This window comes from Cydia fagiglandana, chromosome 17, assembly GCF_963556715.1.
Source record: "Cydia fagiglandana chromosome 17, ilCydFagi1.1, whole genome shotgun sequence".
NCBI classification, from domain to species: Eukaryota; Metazoa; Arthropoda; class Insecta; order Lepidoptera; family Tortricidae; genus Cydia; species Cydia fagiglandana.
In genome coordinates this window covers 10,477,914-10,499,532 of record NC_085948.1, presented here as the reverse complement: position 1 = coordinate 10,499,532, position 21,619 = coordinate 10,477,914, and the positions used below count along the sequence as shown (strand labels likewise).

General features: G+C 36.8%; 2 protein-coding genes across 2 annotated transcripts; both read right to left on the bottom strand.

The window, feature by feature from the left end:
- Nucleotides 1–1,321: 1,321 nt before the first annotated feature.
- Nucleotides 1,322–7,355, bottom strand: LOC134672456 (dynein regulatory complex protein 1). The gene is made up of 14 exons (XM_063530376.1): nucleotides 7,171–7,355; nucleotides 6,582–6,769; nucleotides 5,545–5,780; nucleotides 5,253–5,459; nucleotides 4,864–5,031; nucleotides 4,233–4,611; nucleotides 4,042–4,139; nucleotides 3,699–3,824; nucleotides 3,352–3,477; nucleotides 2,985–3,027; nucleotides 2,789–2,870; nucleotides 2,481–2,560; nucleotides 1,860–2,000; nucleotides 1,322–1,428 (listed from the first exon to the last, which is right to left on the bottom strand). Exons 1-14 carry the CDS (start codon nucleotides 7,302–7,304, stop codon nucleotides 1,322–1,324), a joined length of 2,115 nt encoding a protein of 704 aa, XP_063386446.1. The 5' UTR covers nucleotides 7,305–7,355.
- A 2,392-nt stretch (nucleotides 7,356–9,747) lies between these two features.
- Nucleotides 9,748–14,238, bottom strand: LOC134672455 (large ribosomal subunit protein uL5). Its single transcript, XM_063530375.1, has 5 exons — nucleotides 14,098–14,238; nucleotides 13,692–13,853; nucleotides 13,019–13,168; nucleotides 10,849–10,996; nucleotides 9,748–9,901 (listed from the first exon to the last, which is right to left on the bottom strand). Exons 1-5 carry the CDS (start codon nucleotides 14,101–14,103, stop codon nucleotides 9,774–9,776), a joined length of 594 nt encoding a protein of 197 aa, XP_063386445.1. The 5' UTR covers nucleotides 14,104–14,238; the 3' UTR covers nucleotides 9,748–9,773.
- Nucleotides 14,239–21,619: the final 7,381 nt, after the last annotated feature.

Genomic DNA, 21,619 nt, shown 5'->3' with positions numbered 1-21,619 from the left:
CGCATACCTCTTCATGAAGTCTTTCTCGTTCTAAAAAAACAGTTTTATTTATGGAAGCGTTGGTGATCCAGCGGTAATGGCTCCTCTAAACGTTGGCCCAACCTATTGGTCCAATATGTTGGGACAACGTGTAGAGGGGGTATTGGTGTCGGTTGGTTGGTGTAAATTTTGGCGCGCGGGTTGGCGATGAGCTGGCCGCGGTGTCGGTTTTTCGGCCGCATATCAAAGGGATTGGCCAAGCGATTGCGGTACGCATCTACACGTGGCCCAATCGGCAGTGCGTGCTCGGACGCGGTCGAGGATGGACGTTCATGCTTTTTGTGTTTTTTAAAATTAAAAATGACGAATACGTGGCTACGTGTAGTAGCGTTCCGACCAAGTCACGGCCAACTCATGGGCTAAGCGTTGGCGGAGCGTTTGGCCAACGTGTAGAGGAGGCTCCTCTTCACGTTGGGCCAACGCCAACGAGGGACGCAGCCATGCGGTAGAATGAGATAGCAATATCACTTGCTCCCTCTAACGCATAAATGCGTCCCTCGTTGGCGTTGGCGTTGGCCCAACGTGAAGAGGAGCCTGTGAGACTTAAACTGAAGTTCACAGGTTCTAACTCTGGCATTCATCGCTTTTTTATGAAGGAAAACGGGTTAGTCCTATAATAAGATCTAATTCTATCTGGGTTGGAAGAGTGCAGTCACTATCTTAAAAGCTAGTGCCTATGTTAATTCTTGGGATTAGGTTGCAGAGTTGCGGACTCCCAGGTCTCCCAAGTGAACGTTGGAAAAGGGCCAGGATAGCGGTAGGAGGATGAAATTTTATTCAGTTTGTGCTAAACAAGATTCACTGACACTCGACGCTGATAGTGTTATATGTTATATCATATCATATATGTATGTACAAAAAAGTGGTGGTGAAGTTTTGCTTACCTTGTAAAATTGGCAAATAATTATTAAGCGCGGAAAGCATTCCATCCCAAAATTTGTCCTTTTCTGATGGAAACACATCCTTCCACTCCATCCAATACTGTTGTATCTCCTCTGATTTTAATTTACGGGATGGAGTTGTAAAATCGGGCGGTTTAACGCTATCACTAAAACATTACAGGTCGTATTACGTTTTATTTTTATACAAAGTACGATGGAATTATGCTAAAGTGGAACAACTAATGGCAACTCAAAGATCGGGTAAAAGTATTCGATAGCAATACGCGTATGAATCAAATGCATGCATGCATTTGTCCCTATTTCTGAATTCGGATTCAACGTAGATAATAATAAGTTAATTAAAATTCTTAAACACCATGTAAGTAGGTATTTGTTGATATTTACAGTATATCATAAAGTCGCCTTTTCTCCGGAGGAACGAATACCGAGACAAACTCTCCTAAGGCTGTAAGTACCTGCATTGGTTCAATTTCTAAGTAGTGCCCCACTGAAAAGAAAAAATTAAACATTTCAATATTACCAAAAAATCTGGGGGCACGGCAGTGCCCCCGCCAAGTCGAGCATTTTACTTTACATGAAAAATTTACTTTTATGAGATAAAGTTGAACCCTGACCAAGAACCGGTTTTTGCCCCAAATTTAATTGTATCAACTCCAAAAACTTTTTAATTACGCTGACAGGCCGTATAAATCGTCACAGAGTATAAGCTGCATTTAAGTTTTGCCATTATAGCAAATAATAATATGAAGGCCGTATTTTTATTTTATCGTTCTCCTCCACAAGTCCGAAAAAGTCCTCGCACAAAATTACTTAGATATTTTTTTCGTACACACCCTATTTTTAAGCTTATTGCCGTACAGCTCCATAACATGGGATATTATTTTTGTCTGTGTAATTACAAAATAGAGAAGTTCATACATGGGCAAAGGAATGTATTGACGGCCTTGATGCTCTTAGCGAGTGAGAGTTGGGAGGTGACCGTGACACCTCGCGCGTGCGGTCGCCGCTGACTTGCTGAAACTCCTGATTCCGTGATCGCGCCAGTACCCGCTGTGCCCACTAAAACGTTATGGAATATTATGGTAAAGCACTTTTAAAAATACAGCGGATTTATGAAAAATACTAAAATAATAAATATGTTTACACTTCTATAACAAAAATACTAGTATATTAGGTTAATACCTAAGGTTTGGGCATAGAGTCAGACCAAGTTAACTCTGCCATGAAATTGATAGCACAGACTGTACAAGTGTTATTATAAACATCAAACTTCTATGAAATTATTATGTTTAAAATATCACTTGCACAGTCTGTGTTATCAAAATCGCTGCAGAGTTAGCTTGGTCTGACTTTATGGGGATTTTAAGGAGTTATATTTATTTATTTAATTTGAATTTTATTGCACAAAAGGAAGAAGTTACTTATCGTACAAAAGGCGGACTTAATGCCAAAAGAATTCTCTACCAATCAACCTTATCTCTACCAGTCAACCTTATCTCTATCAGTCAACCAAGTATATGTGAAATATAAAATATTTACCACTCAGTTCTCCGCATTTTTGTATGATTTCATCAGCTTCTGTCATTAGTTGTACGTCTGACGGTGATAATTCCTGGCCTCTGTAATAAAATAGGGTTTCTTTAGATCAAAAGGAACAGGGTACATAGGGCAGTAATCGAGCTTTAAAAAACTTGTTTAAATTTAAAATCACAAAAATTACATAAGGACCGTCAAAAAAATTACACGGCTCATGATCGTGATTTAAATTAAATACTTTTGTAGTTTTATACACACTTACTCAGAGCATACAGGGCAAAGTTACAAACTTGTAATACGTATTTACTTACCTAAATCCTACGTGGATTGATCGAGAACTCGCTGAAACACTTTTTGCCACACTAGATCGTGCCCGGACTGAGGACCTATCACCTACACAGATAAATCACCCAACAAATTAAATATTCGTTCTCCTATATTACAAGTTACAACAATATCTTACCTTACATAATTATGACAATCGTTAATTTAATTGAGAAATATTACCTCGAACTGATCTGGGGACTGTGTGACGTGATGCGACATCGTCCTGAAATGCGGCACGTTAGTAGGTTAGTAGAGTTTGGATCATAGTATATCAGAAGAAAGGGAGAAACCGCATATGTGCCGTAAAACTATGCAACTTTGCCCGGGAGTATTACCGTGGAAGCGAAATTAATCATTTTTTTTATTAAATGTTTTTTTTTTTCAAACTAACAAATCTTATTTATACAAATTAAGTACCTATTAATGGTAATGCATGTTTCAGTAGGCAAAGTTACCTTTGCAATCATATACCATATCGTATTTTGGTGCGCATGTCAGTCGAGTTCACTAATATAACAATTATTTAACTACAAGTTTAAACGCTTACAGGAATAGAAGATTGTTCTATGGATTCCGATTCGTTATCCGTCTCAACACAAACGGGACAAAAAGCGTAATTCAAAAAGACTTTGCACAGTAACTCAACATCTTCCTCGGCTTGAATTTCAAGAGCCTGAAAAACAAATATGAGTGTTATTCACATTTCCTGTAACGGCAATAAATGTCAAGAACTTAGGAAATGTATAAACCTACCCTTATTCGACAGGGTACCCTTAAATATTGTATTAAACATTAGCTATAAATTCTAAACTAAACTCTGAAGGACATGACATACATAAAGCAGATAAATTTAATGTATATGAATATATGTAAGTAATAGTAAAGCTAACTTACCATAAAAATGGAATCTAAAGTGCATAAGTTTCTTGATGTAAGCTGATATTTTTCTATAAGTTTTAGTAAACGATCTTCTACTAGAAATCCCGTGTTATCAGCGACCAATTGAAGGATGTGTCGTACCTATAAATCAAAGGTTAATCATAATAAAACCACCGCATGTACCATCATGAACCGCGGTTGTTGATCCATGTAGGGTCCTAGCTAAGTTGGTTGTTCAATACTTACGCTATGGAATGTCCTTTTAGCTAGTAAGAACACTAAATGGCTCAACAATCCCGGTTCGTGACTGTACCTACTGCCCAAATATTGATAATACCGTAGTACATCATTTGTTTACCAATTTATCTTTTGCTGTTTTAGCTACCATATCCTTAGGATCTACTGGTTCCTCTTCAGCGACCGCTACTGCTTGGGATTCACTGGATGCTTCATGTTCTATAATAAAATTAAATGTTTTAAAACTTAGAACCTACGAATAAACAAATAACACATAAAAATACATAAATCAAAGTTATTCTATAGACTTACCGTATTTCCAGAGAGGGTTCTTCGGAAGAGGTGGCGGTGGCGGAGGCGGTGGCTCTGATAAAATATGAGCGTGTAAAGCAACTTCCGCCAGTCTCAACTGTTTAGCCAGTTCTGTACATCGCGCCATAGACATGCGCCAAATCTGACTAAATTTGTAATTGTTAACATGAGAAAATTGATAAGATTTCTTTTCCAAATCGTCCATTGCTTGCATTAATTTTATGATTTCCGCGTCTGCCTTCATTTCTTCGACGGCACCATCTTCAGCGGCTTTACGGATTTTCGCACGCAATTTATTAGCGACATCGGACATTTTATTAAGCTTACGTTTTTGTTGCGATCTCACAAATACATTTTCTTCTTCGCGTTTTTTCAAAACCTGTTAAAATATGATACAACTTTAACTAAACTATTTTAATACTTTCACACAAAGGCCATATCCTCTTAGACGGCTATCGCGCTGGTATACTGCATCCGGATGCGGTAAATTTGTATTTTAAGCAAGACAAATCTAAGCATGTCTGTTACGCTGTGGTAGAAACCGCAACAGTGTGATAGATAACCGCTTCAGGGGCCCTAAATTCTCAAGATATAAAATATGTACATATGTATATTCTTATGATTTACCCACTTGATAGGTATACCCAATCTTTTCCGTATTTATGATACATGCGGCTTTTAATTTTTGGAGTTCTTTTTGTAGTTCTTGTATCAAGACCTCTAGCTCAATTTTGGCAACGCGAAACTTTTCATGGTGATCCCACATAATAGCTTCCATCTCTAGTTTATGTTCTTCCAGCTGTAAAAAAAAATACAAGTTGAATATGGAGAAAAAGATCAAAAGCCATTCTTAATAAGTCAAATTATAATGTCATACATTCAACTCATATTAAAATTAAAATTATAATATTATTTTATGTAAATTAAAATGTATAATTAGAAATAGTAAAACGTCTGCTGTACAAATTTAATGGATAAATAAATGAAACGAAATCATAATATGAACGTCTGAGAACGGACCTGCTCGGATTTAGACTCCATATGAGCAACTTCTTCCTTATCACGTTGCCTATATAAAGCATCCCACCGCTTGTTATTGTGGTCGACCATAGCGTCACGCTCAATCTCGATGGCTTGTTGTATAAGCGCAAGCTGCTTCTGGTAAGCTCTCTGCATTATGGACACCTGCTTTTCAATCCTGTCCGAGAGTTCTTTTATATCCTTGTCCTTAAATCATATTAGGAAAGGGCATTAATATAAATTAATAAATGTGGAATGCTTATATATCGACCAAAATTCTGTGTCGACCTACTTGTTTTTCTAAATCATCGTAATAAGCGATGTCCATGAGTTTGAGGTCGTTCTTTAACTCGTCAATCATTTTAGTTTTCTGAGCCAATAGAAAGTCGCATTTCTCCTTCTGCTCTTTCATAGCCGCTTGAATGTCCAGGGGATCCTTGACAGTTAACATGACTTCCCAGTTTTCCGTGATGAGTTCATATCGCGCTTGGGTATCCTCAGCTTCCGCTTCCAGTTTTTGCATAGATACTTGGAAAGAGTTAAAAATAAGTGGAAAACGGAAATTATAGCTGGTCAAGCAGATCTTGTCAGTAGAAAAAGGCGGCAAATTTGAAAAATGTAGGCGCGAAGGGATATCGTCCCATAGAAAATTTTAATTTAGCGCCTTTTTTTACTGACAAAATTTGCTTGACCAGCTATAAGTAATAGCTATTTATTATTTGCAAAGAAATACGTTTGAGTACCATCATTTATTGAGTTTCAATTTAAGTAGGTAACAAAAAACAGTGCGAGCTGATAACTTTGCCCAGCAGTGACTTGGGCAAAGTTGCCAACACTTTTATTTTCTGAAAGTGATAACTAATGGAAAAAGTTCACCATGGTTAATAGGCACTGATTTATTTTATAAATATACATATATATTGTTAGTCGAGCCAATTCCGTCAGTATAGAAAAAAGCAGCAAATTTAAAAAATGTAGGCGCGACAGGTTATCGTCCCTTAGACAATTTAATAACGCGCCCTTTCCTACTGACAAAGTTGTTTGACAGACTATATTATATATATTTTACTCTCATGGCGCTAATACCGTATTTAATTACCTACTTATCTATATTGGTATTTTTTTAATACATTTTATTTATTATGCGGACGATCGGATGTGCATCCGCAATTTCGCACGTCGCTCCAGTGTGTGAGCGAGACACCACTATGCACGTATATAGCGATGTCCCTGTCCCACTCGCACACACGGATAACTGGGATAACCGGTGGCTACGGTAGCCTGCTGAATAAATAAGCCCATAAGTCTGATAACCACGTTAATACTCACTTGTCTGCTTCTTGGTAAAGAGCGCACGACGGATGACCTCCCGCTCATCGGTGGTTACTTTGACGTTGGTGACCTTGGCGGCCCCGTCTAGCGCCAGCCGCTGGAGCTCCTCGGCCGCGGCGGCCGTGGCCTGCTCAATGAGCCCGGGTTCCTCTTCCAACGCTGCTTCCTCGGGAGGTGCTTCCGCTCTATATAAGTGCAAATCATACATTATAACTAAGTAGATCAGAAATGGCATTAACATCAGAAATCACGGAATAAAAGTGTGGCAAACAGACCGAAGTCCATTTTAATGACTAAAGTATAAGGTGAAAAAAAATTTTTTTTCGACACTTATTGCTGACTGTACCTACTTCTCATTTGCATGTACTTCGAGACCTCTCTAATGACCATAAAAAGTCGATGTATTTGTGTTTTTCCATGGAAGAGTTCCTTTGGTTACAAGTTCGGTTGGCTATAGTTGGATGCTAGGTACTTGTTAAATTGTTTGGACCATTATACAGGTGACCTCTGATTACTTCTAATATCGTTTTCAAATTTATATGGGCGGTGTTCGCTGGTTTAATAGCAAACAGCATCAAAAACTTACTTTTTAATAGCCTCCTGCCGGCGCTTGATACGGAGGCCTCTGGCTGCCTTCCGCTCATCAGGATCCGTCGAGCATACTTGAGGTTCTGTAGGCGCAAGCACATTATCCTCGTCATCGTCGCCTTTTCCGTACATATTGGTCACTTCAAGGCCGTGTGTTTGTGTATAAAATGTCCCATCAAACTGCTTCAAACAAATTTCGTTGCTATGGTGACAAGCGACGTGAAGGTAGTGTCGCCATCTTCTGACTACTTCCGGCAGTTTTTAGAAACATTTTTTTATATTTCTACAGCTTGGCAAAAAAGAGTAGAAATTAACAATTACAAGTGCCAACCCTGTAGTGTCGTCCCGTTTTCTTATGTAAATTGGTTTGAAAGGGACGACACTACAGTGTTACCACTTTTTAATTTTTTACTCTTTTTTGCAAAGTTGTATTTTCGTGCTATTTTCACGCTAGACTGGTGCGCGCTGAGGCGGGATCTCTGTTTGTAGGCGCTTTTCGCTACATACGGTTTTCCTCGTTATTGGCTACGCTCGTAGTTCTCGCTGGCACTGAATGTGTTCAACAAACCTCCTTAGGTTCTGTTCTGGTTAATGCGTATGACTACTGTATGACTAAGACAAATTGAGTGTCAAAATATTGACTTAACTTGCAGTAAGTAATAGTAGAACCCGTAGTGATTATCATAGAGTAACTTATTGGTGATTATATGCTCTTTGAGTAATAGTACATTATTGTCAAGGTTCGGAAGTAGCTACTTGCAGGCTTCAGATTCGTATTAAACGGACGACCTTGGGAGTCCGTTTAATTGAATCCGAAGCCAGCATGTAGCCTTCCAGCCGTCATATGGCTCCTCTCACGATGGGCCAGCGCCAGCCACTCCAAGGGACGCAGCCATGCGGTAGAATGAGATAGCAATATCACTTGCTCCCTCTAACGCATAAATGCGTCCCTTGGAGTGGCCGGCGCTGGCCCATCGTGTAAGGTAGTGCTTTTCTCAAAAATGGTGCAATAAATATCAGTATTTTTAAACTTTTGAATGCTAATGCTATACTTAACACATTCCCTGTCCGGTCCGGGTGCCCCCAATATGGGGTTATGAAGCTTCTTTACAGGAGTCCACGCTTCCACTATGGGTTCAGTGTAGGGTTGCCATAAGTGTGGGGGCTCAGACCGGGACATTTAAAGAAAACCGGTCAAGTGCGAGTCGGACTCGCCTTCCAAGGGTTCCGTACATTACACAATTTTCAACAATGTATATTTTGATGTGAAACGTGAGTGAAATGTTTAAAAAAGACCCGTAAGGGACGATCAAAAACTAAGTAATAAGTCCGACGCACGCTTGACTGCATATTTCTAATAGGTTTTTCTGTCATCTATTTAGTATTTTTTTTTTATTTTAGTAGTTTCGGAGATAAAGAGGGGAAGTGATCATTTTTTGTCTATTTACTTAAATTACTTCTAAACTATTAATCTTAAAATTATTAATAAAATATATTTGAGATTCCCACAGCTCTATCACTTGATATATAACACCATATAGTTTGCAAAACTTTGTTTATTAACTGTCTCATTTACCCCCCAATAAGTGACGCCTATGTTTAGAATTCATTTTATTTACGTTACATGTCCGTCTTCGAGTTATAGATTGACATAATATATGTGTACCAAAGTTCAACTTAAATGAAAACGCGAGCGAAGCGAGCGCGAAATTTTTTCGAGATAATAGTAGGTAGATTTTTAGGGTTCGTACTTCAAAAGGAAAAAAACGGAGCCCATATAGGATCACTTCGTTGACCGTCCGGTCGTCTGTCTGTCTCAATGCCCCCTACTAAATAACTATGATTTATAAACCGGGACAATTTGCTTATGGGCCGGGACACCGGGACATCATGCTTCAAACCAGGACATGTCCCGGCGTACCGGGACGTATGGCAACCCTAGTTCAGCGCCGTGTGGTGCCGGCATCAGAAAAGAATAGCACCATCTCGTCCCGTGGGTGTCGTATAAGGCGACTAAGGGAAAACTGGCGACAGATATGCATATGAGCAAGGCTCGCCCGTAGCGGGGTCCTTGCTCACAAGAGCTGTGCGCGCGCCACATCGAAAAAATAAACTATGGGTTCACAACTTCCAAGTGGAAGCACACTTGAACGTGTGATTTTTGTAATAATATTTAGTATGGGAACAGGTGACAAGAATCCCTAAAGGCGTCGTCGGTAAACATGCCTACAGCATCCATAAGTATCCTTAGATATGGCGTCGTAAATCTACCTAAGTAGTCAAGGTATCATACTTTTAAATACGGTTTTTACCGTGTTCATGACATTTTTGAGTATGACAAATGATTATGATAGATTAGTGGTGAGTATTTTCAGTACCATAACGGTATTAACTGTTTCATGCTCCAACAGAGTCACACCAAAATGACCTTCCTACTTTTAAGTGCCTAGTTTGAGAAAAATTTAAAAACAATGGATTACTCGCCTCGACAATATCAGCAGTCTCTTTTAGAGACCATGAGTAACCGTAAATATAAATAGTGATGGGAGGAACGTTACAAAGATAAAGACAGTAATATTTTTCAGGTCATTTACTCTTAGCTCACTTCTTACTGTTAAGGATGATACCATCATATTTCTGCTGGAACCACTTCATGGCATCCTCTTTCGTGAGGCGATGAGGGAAGCCAACCTTGCCAGTCTTGCGTCTCCTGTGCGCCACGTTGAAACCTGGAAAGGGGAAATTAGTCAATTTTTAATAAAGGGTAAGTGTACAAATGAATGTTCATTACACTACTACATCTGTGACGATATGCACAGATCAATGTGAATCTTATTAGAATGCACGAAGGTTGATATTGGGCTGTAGCCGCGGCGGGCGCGTTTGACATCTTTTTGGTCTAAGTGTTAATAGGTTTTCATATATTTAAAGATAATAATGTACCTTTATTACATAGAGAAATACTTAATAATGCAGTAAATCTCTTTGTATAAAGTTTTCATATAGCACATACTTTACAAAGTGAAGGTTTGGTGAATTCTACACTTTTGAACAAATGTGCATGCTTAATCCAAACTACAATAAAATTACAGTATAGCAAGAGTGTACTTGATATGCCAATAAATAGGTCAAATCAGTTACTTTAAACTTGTCAAACAATTTAGCAATACAATTCATCAGCATAATGTTATTAATGTTTGTCTAGTTGCCGATCTAGACAGACTGCAACCCAACTGCAACTTGTATGGGAACTGCACGTCAACTGCAATGTCGGCCTACAGTTCCCATACAAATCGCGGTCGGGTTGCAGTCCGTCTGTATTGGCCCTAACTCTTTTCTCCGGTTTTTGGTTCTTATATTATGAATCCAAAACTAATGAATTTCTATTCTATTCTCAATGTTTGTACATTAGTGTTGATTGGTATAAAAGCATGTCCTGATGTCCATATTATTTATGGCATTTCCAACCAAAGGTTGTCAAAAAAGCTTGTTCTCTAATTAAATCTACATGGAAATAGCGCCTTAATGACAACCAACAATAAGTACCCTTCGTTGAGAATGGCACATTTGGTTTGTTTAGATTACACTAATTTTGATCTCTACATTCTCTATATTCTATAGTGTAATATTATTAATAAGTTATTAATACTTTTATACACAAATGCAATGAACTTACCAGGTCGCCCTAGGACAACGTAGAAGTCAAGACCATAGATACCGATGGAAGGGTCATACTTGATACCCAGATCAATGTGTTCCTGGATACCAAAACCGAAATTGCCGGTCGCGGAGAAATTGTCACGACGCAACTCGTATTCTCTTACCTGCAAGGAAAAGTAGGAATAGGCATAAAATACTAATAGAAAGTAAGTGAAATTTCATCCTTTTTATGACAATGCACTTTCAACTTAAGCTATACTAAGTTATTTAGAAGACTGCTACTGCCTTGCAAATCCACAATAAATAAAAAAATAAAAAAGCCCTTAATTCATTGTAAAGAGTTTACATAAAAAATTGAAAAATAAAACTATGACTTATAATATGTGTTTTACTAATGAATCCCTAGTGGGTAAAGGCCTCCTCCATTGCTGTCCATTTGTCCCTGTCTTGCAAATCCACAATATTATATTATTTAAGAAAAGTATTTTGAATGAAAAATCTACCTAAGAGATTTCTGTAGCTGTTGGCAAATACATCACTATTGTTTTGTAACCGACAGGACAACGGCCCATGGTACAAAAAAATTGCCAGTTGAATTTGAAGTCAACAGTGAAGTAGTAATTAGTACTAGGGATAGGACCATAGGCCTTATGAGGGTATGGGAGCATTTCATTATCCTCCTAAGGCCCAGCCATACAAAAGAAAAATACAAAATTTGCCACAGAAATTTGAACCTACAATGTAGAAAATAGAGTTGATTTTGCGTTGTTCAAAAACTAAACGAAACAAAGAAAAAGCAACTCTGTTCCAATCGAATATGATTTAAATTTCATTGAACTGAATAAGTACTATAGGTAGGACTTTGGGCCTTAGGAGGTTATACTACTTACTTATACTTTCATAAAAAAATATAGTAGTGAAATGGATGTAATTCCTTCTAGTATTCCAAGCAGTAAAAATTCAGTGTTTGGAAGTTGCAAATTAGAAATAATGCTATTGCATGAATTTACAAAGCAACACAAATAGTTTGTGAGACTTGAACAATTCATGCTAAACAGTATAATCTTATATTCAATTAAGCCTGTAATAACGAAATATTAACTGCCCTGCTAAGCCAATTAGCAGTATCTCAAATGAAAATATAATGCACATTACCTTTCAGAATCAGAAATTTTTATTTGTTTAAACATAGGTACAATTATGGTGTTAAATTATGTACAGGCTTCTCTATGTCTTACCCACGGGTGCAGGTATACAAATATTTGATCGCATGCAGCATGCATCTTAACTATAGGGTAGCAATTTATATACAGCATAAATTACACCAGGTTATAATAAATAATGATAGGACATAACAGGACAGGAGTCACGTCACAAATAATTTTACAATTTTTGGAAATTGTTTCAAAAATTTACCTATCTCCTTCCTTCGTCCTTTATCTGAAAATTCCATTTTTGACGTCATTTGTTTTTGAGATAGTGCTATTTGGCTTAGGACGGCAATATAAAATTTATAGAATCACATTGTAATCCAATATATTCCTGTGATTAAGAGCAATTATTAATTGCAGACATTGGTATCCTCAATCAAGTTATCAAAAGTAAGTAAAATAGATGTCAGAAACTTTCATAGATTAGAACTGGGGCCCATTTTTCGAATGGTATTAGTCTAATATTATTAGTGTGTTGTCATAGTAACCCATACAACTTGACAGTTTGAGGACAAATAATATTAGTCTAATACCATTCGAAAAATGGGCACCAGTGGGATTAGACAAAATCAGTTGATTGAGGTATTTACTCAGTTCCTAGAAACTGTTATACAGGGTCATTTTTGGACAGTTAGCCATATTGTGTGAGGTGATTAGGTAGGCCATACTGAACAACTTTTTCTATGGAATCAACTCCGAAATCACTAAAATTTTTTTGGCCGTTTCAAACATTTTACATTTTAATTTTGTTCAGTAAGACCTAACTAATCACCTCACACAATATGGCTAACGGCCCAATAATGACCCTGTATAACATAAACAATCTTTTGCTCTCATAAAGGGAATCAAATTGGTAGCCTTATGTAATAAATGGCCCCAAATATAATATATACAAATACATAGAAAACACCAGCTTACATAGCACACACTTCACTTGCATAAACTAAGCCCATAACCACAGCATTCACTACTCACTTTGAGACCTCTTTCAAGGATTTCCTCGGCCTTGGCGCCTCGGACGGTGCAGTGGACAGCGATCTTTTCATTACGCCTGATACCGAAGGATCGTACAGTGTAGCGAGCCTTGGAGAACACGGGCTGCTGGCCAGTCAACTGCTCCAACACCTGGAAATCAACGACAACTCTTAAAATAACATTCCACTCTACATTAATCAAATAGTACTACAGATAATTGACTATAAATAATTTTAAACCTAAATACATCAACAAATTGTAAATGGCTGTTAAAATTAATGCTACTTTTCCAGGAGTGAATAAAAAATTACAGCAATTAGTCACATACTCATTAAACACATTTTAATACCTACATAATCTTCAAAACCATAAAAGATTTGAGAAAAACATACATCGATGATACAAGTGTTTTGTAATTTCTTTTAGTATTCTGAACAGTAAGGAAATAGTGCTCAGAAGTTGCAAATAAGAAATGATACTATTGCATGAATTTACAAAGCAACACAAATGAATTGTGAGACTTGAACAATTCATGCTGTCTACCCTTAGAGGTACAATGCTACCTTCTGAGTCTACCACTTGCTTCCCACATAACCTTAAACATGTCGACGAGTACACAATACACCCGGCTTTTATCATATTATTTTTCATGGTAAATAAATTGAATACTAACCTTAGCGGCACGGGTAAGCCTGTCTCCGGACTCTCCCACACAGATGTTCAGGCACAATTTCCTGATATGAAGATTTCGCATAACATTTTTGGAGTTGTCTTTAGGAGGCTTCTTCTCCTTCTTCTCCTTTTTGCCTTTGTTCAACGCGGGCGGTGGTACACGCTGAAAAATACATATTCAATTCAAAAGAGGCATCTTCTCACAAATAATTTCTTGTTTTGTATGTTGACTTGATCACCTCAAGATTTAAGGTTAAGCCTCACAACGAACGTTAAGACTAAAAATATAGCATTACTAATGCACACGGATGAATTTCAAACCACTTAAACAGTAACTAATTCCTCAATTGCTAATATTTTCACAGATTAATATGGATAAATTCACTGATTATTAACAAAACACGTACCGCCATGATCACAATTTCCTAAAAAAGAGTTTGAAGGAGTCATAAACAATATAGAACTCTGTAACGTCAGTGTCAAAGTAGTGTTACCAGTATAAAATTAAATTAAATGGCAACATATTACAGAAAACCATTCACTGTCCGATTTGACGGCCAAGTGCTGACATTGTTGAAGGGTGTCAAGTAAGGTGCATTGGGGTAACTTCGAAAGCGCGATAATTTTTAAACTGGTAAATATCTATAGCTGGTCAAGCAAATCTTGTCAGTAAAAAAAGGCGCGAAATTCAAATTTTCTATGGGACGATATCCCTTCGCGCCTACATTTTTCATATTTCCCGCCTTTTTCTACTGACAAGATCTGCTTGACCAAGTATATAAAACTAGAAACTCTACATACTGTAGAAACACTTTCGCTACTGCAGGCTGCAGCGCTTACTTAGGCATCTTGCTTGCGGTTGATACTTACTTGAGTAGAAATATATTATTATTTAGCCTCGTAAGACTCAGGCCAATTCTTGCACTTTTGAATTTGGAACTTTCTTTTATGTGTATATGAGCTCAAAACTAGAATTTAATTTGTACTTGTACAAGTATACGGGGACTTACGAGGTTAGCCTACTCATATACTTATAGTTTCTATTGACAAGATTTGCTTGACCATATATATATTACTATACCTATATAGTCTGGCAAACCAAATTTGACAGTAAATAAGTTAAAATACTCTCCCTATATCGGTTATATCCCTTGTCTTGGGTGCCAGTACTAACGTAAGACAAAGCAAGTACGATTCTTTTTTTTTATTACTATTATTAATACAAGAAATAACCATACGATCTAATTTAGTTCCCTGCAAAACTGTTTATAATGTTATTTTGTTTACACAGTTTCTCACTGTATATGTTTGAAATGACTTTTTTAAATGACTAAAATAAAATAGTCCCTAACGTAATATATTTGCTATTTTAATTAAAATTACCCTGCTGCACCTTATTTCAAAAAAGAGCAGTAGAGAGAAGATAACGAAATGTCTATTTTATATGTTAGCGGTAGGCCAAAAGCCCCCTCCAGACTATGCGCGTGAATCGCGGGCGAAGCCGCGAACGCAAATGTGGAGTCGATTTCGCTGTCTGCGAAAAACGACGCCACACTCGCGTTCGCCGCGATTCGCGCACGAGTGTGGAGGAGGCTAACCCCGGCTACTCACGTAACGATAAATCGTTGCGATAAAACTGTGCAGTCCGACTGTGCAGATAAATCGAACCGTCTGTATGTCGATTATCGTAACGATTTGTCATACACACAGTGAACGCATATATTTAGTATGGAAACCGCCTTTAGGAACATTACCGTTCAAATTCTCGGGCCAAATTAGCACACACACACAATTACGCCTACATTCAAATAGAACGACGCGTTTACAGAGCCTGTAATCAAAGCTGGTAAACAAAATAAGAGTCATCTTTATTACTCTAATGGTACATAGCTAAGTGTAGATGAAATGCATATAATGTCAATAACTACCAATCAGCGACATTAATCCGCTAATAACCTTCTTGCTGTACGTACTGGCCGCTTAGAGTTCGCGGTTCATATTTGATTAGAATATGACTTGGACAGGGATAGGTTTATGCGATACATTGAAGAACCAGTCAAATAATTCACGTATAATAATTTAATGCAGATTAAAAGATAACTAGTTAAAATGTTGTTATGACATGACAGACTAACTCAACATAAGTAAATATATATCATTGTTGTATAAATGTATTCCGCTATAATAAGTATTTTGTATATTTTATTATGTATCTGTATGGCAGTGCGAAGTCACGTTCAGGTATAGTCTGTCCGTTTTTCTAAGATCAAGTACGCCACAGTAAATGTATGGCGAACTTGAGCTTAGAAATCGGACTGGCTATACAGTCTGCAAAATTTACATGGGTACAAGAATCGGGTCAAAAATATTTGAACAGGCGGAGTCACAATAAATCCCCACTTTCAGTTCAGAATATTTTATATGTATATAGCCGGTCAAGCAAGTTTGTCAGTAGAAAAAGGTGCAAAATGAAAATTTTGTATGGGACCACAGCCGTTTGCGCGCTTACATTTTCTAAATTTGCCGCTCTTTTCTGTGTGCATTTGTTAAATTAATTCAGTGAAAGCATGATAGGAAAAATGTATCTACATATAGGAGACCGGGTATGATTATCTCACGGGTTATATCTCATGAATAGAACATATTCTAGATGGTTTACTAACGAATGGCCCAAAAACGTTTCCCAAAGTATCACATCCCAAACTATGTTTCCCAAATTATCATTTCCCAAAAAAATGTTCGGCAAAACAACTTATCGCATATTTTCAGTTAGCAATAGTCTTTTTTGGCAAGTTATTGTTTAGCAAATAATTACTTGGACAAGTTTCATTTTACCAAATATTATTTAGTCAAATGTATCATTAAGCATAACTTACATGTCCCAAAATATTGCACGGCATACAATTTACATAGGTACCAATAGAGAGGAGGCTGCGGAATTTATTTGTCTGGTATTTAGCTGATCATTACATATATGTACATAGTAAAATGTAACGTCAAAAAAAACATTCCTCAAAAATATGTAGTAAATGATCACTAAAATTAAAACTCCATTTTAATATAAAATGATAACCAAATTTGCTACATCTTGCTATTCTATTAAAGCAAATAACACCAAAGTAATCATTGTAACCCAAAAATTGTAAATAACTACCAATTTTTAAACCACATTTTAGTCTAAAATAACATGCAATTTTTTTTTACATCTCGTTATTCTATTAAATTAATTAATCCACTTCGATGACCTTTTTCTAGTACACAGTATTTCGTTTCTGTATGGACGGCAGTTCTAACCTAACCCACTTTTCTAATAGCATTTCGATTCTGTGAGGGTCACAGTTCTAACCTAACCTAACCCACTTTTCTGATAGTGGTTCCGTTTTGTGAGGATCGCAGTTCAAACCTAACCCAACCCACCCAAATTACGTAGAATTTAACGTACCTATATTAACATAACAAAAATTACTTTAAATAGATATGCTTATTTGTCAAATTTGCGAAGTGACAATTTTGACCAAACATCTTTTTGGAATATAATCATCAACTGAAAAATAATAAATAATTATAATTATAATTTAATTTGTTCAAATACTTCATTGTAATATAATCATCATTCTCTTGCCCTTGTTCCATTCACTTGGGGTCGGCGCAGCATGTCTTTTTGGAATATAATATTAGACAATAAAAAACGTTTGCTAAATAAGTTTTTGTCCTAATAACATTTGACAAAGTAAAATCATGCCAAATGATAATTTGACCAAATAAATTATATGCGAAGTGTAACTTTGCTAAAGGTTTCTTTGGGAAATGAAATTATTGCGATAAGTTTGTTGGGAAGTGAAATTTGGCGAAATGTATTTGGCCCAAACGAAAGTACACCATTCTAGATATCTTGCCAGGCATCCACTCAATTTCATGTCTCTCTAATTGGACGCTTTTTTCCATAGTTCTCTGCGAATAGCATCTTGTGGGAATCTGAATGGAAAGTAATGTAAAATGGCAATACCAAATTTGATTATTAATTTGAAAGAACTAGGTAGTTTTTTATAGCTCCATCTCATGAAATAAAAAAGGAAAATACAAATCTGTAAGAAGGAATTTATTTATAATTATATAGAAAATACCTAAACCAAACACAAGTTAATAAAATAGTCTACTTCATTTGGCATAACACCATCCCTATTATCCTCGCAATTTAAAAAGTCGTATGTTGTTATGAAAGTCGTATGCAGTTGTTACGTTTTAGCTTAGCACGGTAGTATTGAAAACAAATCTTCATGTTTTTTCCAAATTTTACTGAAGTTATCTGTTTACTACAAGTGAAAAGTGATTCCATTGTCCTTGGTATGAACTAAAATAACTTCTGCACCACTTCACGACACATGAATATATTTTTATTACAAAAACGTTGTTTTTATAAATCAATTTAGCCATTTGTCACTGACTGTCATCTCGGTCGCGTACTGAGATTGCCAATCGAGCAGTTTGTAAGTACCGCCTATCGCGGGGTAGTTTGCGTTGGGTCATAATTGAGCGGACAGAATACTTCCATGTATATCATTTCGCTGCATACACACGGTTCGATTTATCTGCACAGTCGGACTGCACAGTTTTATCGCAACGATTTATCGTTACGTGAGTAGCCGGGGTAAAGAGTAGTATTTATAGATGTCTACTGCTTGGTCTACTGCAGTCTGTGGCCTGTGGCCGACTGCATAGTAAAATATCGTGCTTGTGCGTGAACAGCTCCCTTTGATATTATACATTTTGCACTGTACAAAACGTTTATTGACGTTGGAAAATAGATTGTATAGTTAACGCGGTAAGCGTCAATTTTAAAATTAAAATCTTTAATCAATAAAGTTTGTTGGATTTGCAGGACGAGTAGGTCAGTTTTATGTTATTTAGATGGCTTTTTGTCGCCTATCATCTATTTTATTTACGAATGTATATTATTTTAATATAGTAGTTATTTAAGCACCACAAGTAAATGCTTATGGGGAGATATTTTATCGATGTACGTTTTTACGATGTGTTCAATAGGTTGTCATTTGTAATTTAGTTATAATTTTATAAAACAGTAAGTAAGTTTTAAGTTTAATTATTTTTATTTTTTATATAAGGGATGTACGATGTACAAGATCAATAATTGTGTATGATAAGTTTACGATATATATCATAATATGCTAAAATTAAGGCCAACTTTAACTAATAGTCCCAAGTCAGTCTTGTATAGGTATTATTGAGGAAGACGAAATATAGTACAGACAGAACCGGTGCATCAATATAAAAAAAATTTATTACCTACCTCTACGTATTAAATGTAAAGTCCTCTTCAGTATCTATCTTTCTAGCATTATGTTATTTACCTTTCTATTTGAGTACCTACCTGTAATTTGCTATAATGATTACATTACTTACAATCCAATCAGAATTTTTACAAATTATAAAATATATACTGTACCTATAACTTGTACCTAACTCCGCCATTTTAATGACTACCCACTAGTACCCACTATAAATTCAGGTACCTACCACCACGGTACCACCATCATTAATTTTTACAAGCACCACCTGCCTCACCTTTTAAGAGCAATTAGGTAAATTGCAGAGGTGGTTGATCTTGTAATAAAGTCTTATAAGAATAAGTAACTTATAATGGAACAATCAAGCTCATTAAATCATAAAACATTAAGGTTTTATTGTTCTATTTGCCATATATACACAAACTCAGCAAGACAACTGGACCAGCATATAAATGGCGGGCGGCATCAATATCGTCAGATAACATTAACTTTCAATGGAAATAAAACTGCGGCGACCGATGTTCTTGATTACAATCCCAAATTAGGGTAATTGTGTCAGATACCGTCCAATTATAGGAGATGCCTACTTTGAAATGCAAAAAAAAATTATTTAAGTAGTCTTACTTAAATGTGCTATATTTGTTTGTATTGCTCATATTGTCTATTTTAGGTTAATATTACGTGACCTTAAATAATATTTACGGTTTATATTATAAAAAATATATTTTGAAAAAGTAGGGTTATTTCAGTTTCCGTCCGCCTGTGAGCTACTTTTCGTCCACATATGAGTCAGTTTTCGTCCACTGTATGAAAAAGTACTGTAGGGTGCATTATTGCATTGAAAATCAATTATACCTATCTTTATTTTTTTGTTTTTATGTTATATAGATAATTCTTAGTTAGTTACTAGCTTCTGCCCGCGACTTCGACCGTGTAGAATGGTTATTTTCGTGATAAATATTTATATATATTTCCTTCCTCAGTAGACCGACAAACAGTGTTACATTCGCATTTATAATATATAATATCAATATAATAAGGATTCATTTATTTTTAAGCTATGTACGTTACTAGTACTGGCTTAGTTTTGTTGTATATAGGGTCATTGCGTTAGTTTTCATCAACTTATCGGAGCTGCCAGAGTAGCTGGACAATAAAATTTATCATGAAATACCCACTTAAATATATGATAGTTATTTGTTTTCTTGTGTTAATTTATGTATAGGAAAAACTAATGCAGATGCATTATTAAGATAAACACCAGTTATAATTATAATACCTACCCACTTTTATTTTATTAATAACAGATATTTAACTTGTTTTTCTTAAATTACTAACAATCTAATACAATCTATTTATCAACTTTAGATAATATTATTTATATTATACATATTATTATTTGAGAAATTCAGAGTCTGAATATACATGGTCATTCAATAATTTATTTTTTTGTAGGAAAAGATCTCTATGTATGGTCATAGTCGTGAGGGAGTTCATTCTGAATTAATTAATTGCCCATAGAGATTTAGGCACTGAAATTCTTTAGAAAAACAGCTCGTGTCGTGTATGATGGTGCCTTATAAAGAATCTATGATAAATAATATGTAAAATATTAGGCCAAGCGCGCACCACGACTTTTTGTCGCGCGATAATTTAGTCGCAGAAATGTAACGTATGTCATATAAACGGCAGTGCACGCATATGCGACAAAAAAATCGCAGCGATTTTAAAATTGTGATTTGTCACATTTTTCCGCGACTGCTCGCGACGCGATTGTCACAAAGTGAATTGCAGCATACGGAGTTGTATGGCCCCGCGCGCACTGCGATAATAAAATCGCACCCGGACCTCAGTCGGCATTTCGCTCTCCAAGAGTCAACATATCGGAACCTGCTTCTCCAATGGAGTCACAAGATGAGACGCTAGATGTTGACCGTTTAATTATAGAAATAGAAGGAGATCACCTTTGTGGTATAAATACTCAAAGTCATACAGCGATTGCATATTGTTTCACGACAAGCGACTGGTACGAAATCCATGTCGAGAATGAACAAATCGTCGACTTTTCATCGCAGTGCGCGCAGTGAATTTTCTGCGATAAATTACAGCGTGATTCTAAAGCCCCCTCCACATTCGTGCGCGAATCGCGGCGCGAAGCCGCGAACGCGAGTGTGGCGTCGATGTTCGCAGACAGCGAAATCGACTCCACACTCGCGTTCGCGGCTTCGCCCGCGATTCACGCGCATAGTCTGTAGGGGGCTTAAAATCGTGTCGCAAAAATTAAACTCGTGGTACGCGCTTGGCCTTACAGACGCCCGGACCGCGACTTTGCGGTCCGGCGCATGTTCGATCGTGTGTAAGGTGATCCGCCGTATGTATGTCCATTAAAGCCGTGTAACAGACAACCGCACCCATGAGTGAGAGCGAGAAAGAGATGGCTTTTAAGGACGCAGTTTTATAAAGCCACACATTCACACTCCTACCGTCCTACAAACGGCTAAACGGTAGGACGGCTCGTAGTCTGCAACCCCCATACACAATCCTACCCAACGAGGCGGACTACGAGGCGGCCTACAAGGTAGGAGTGTGAATGCGGGGCTTAAGTGAGAGCGAAAAACAGATA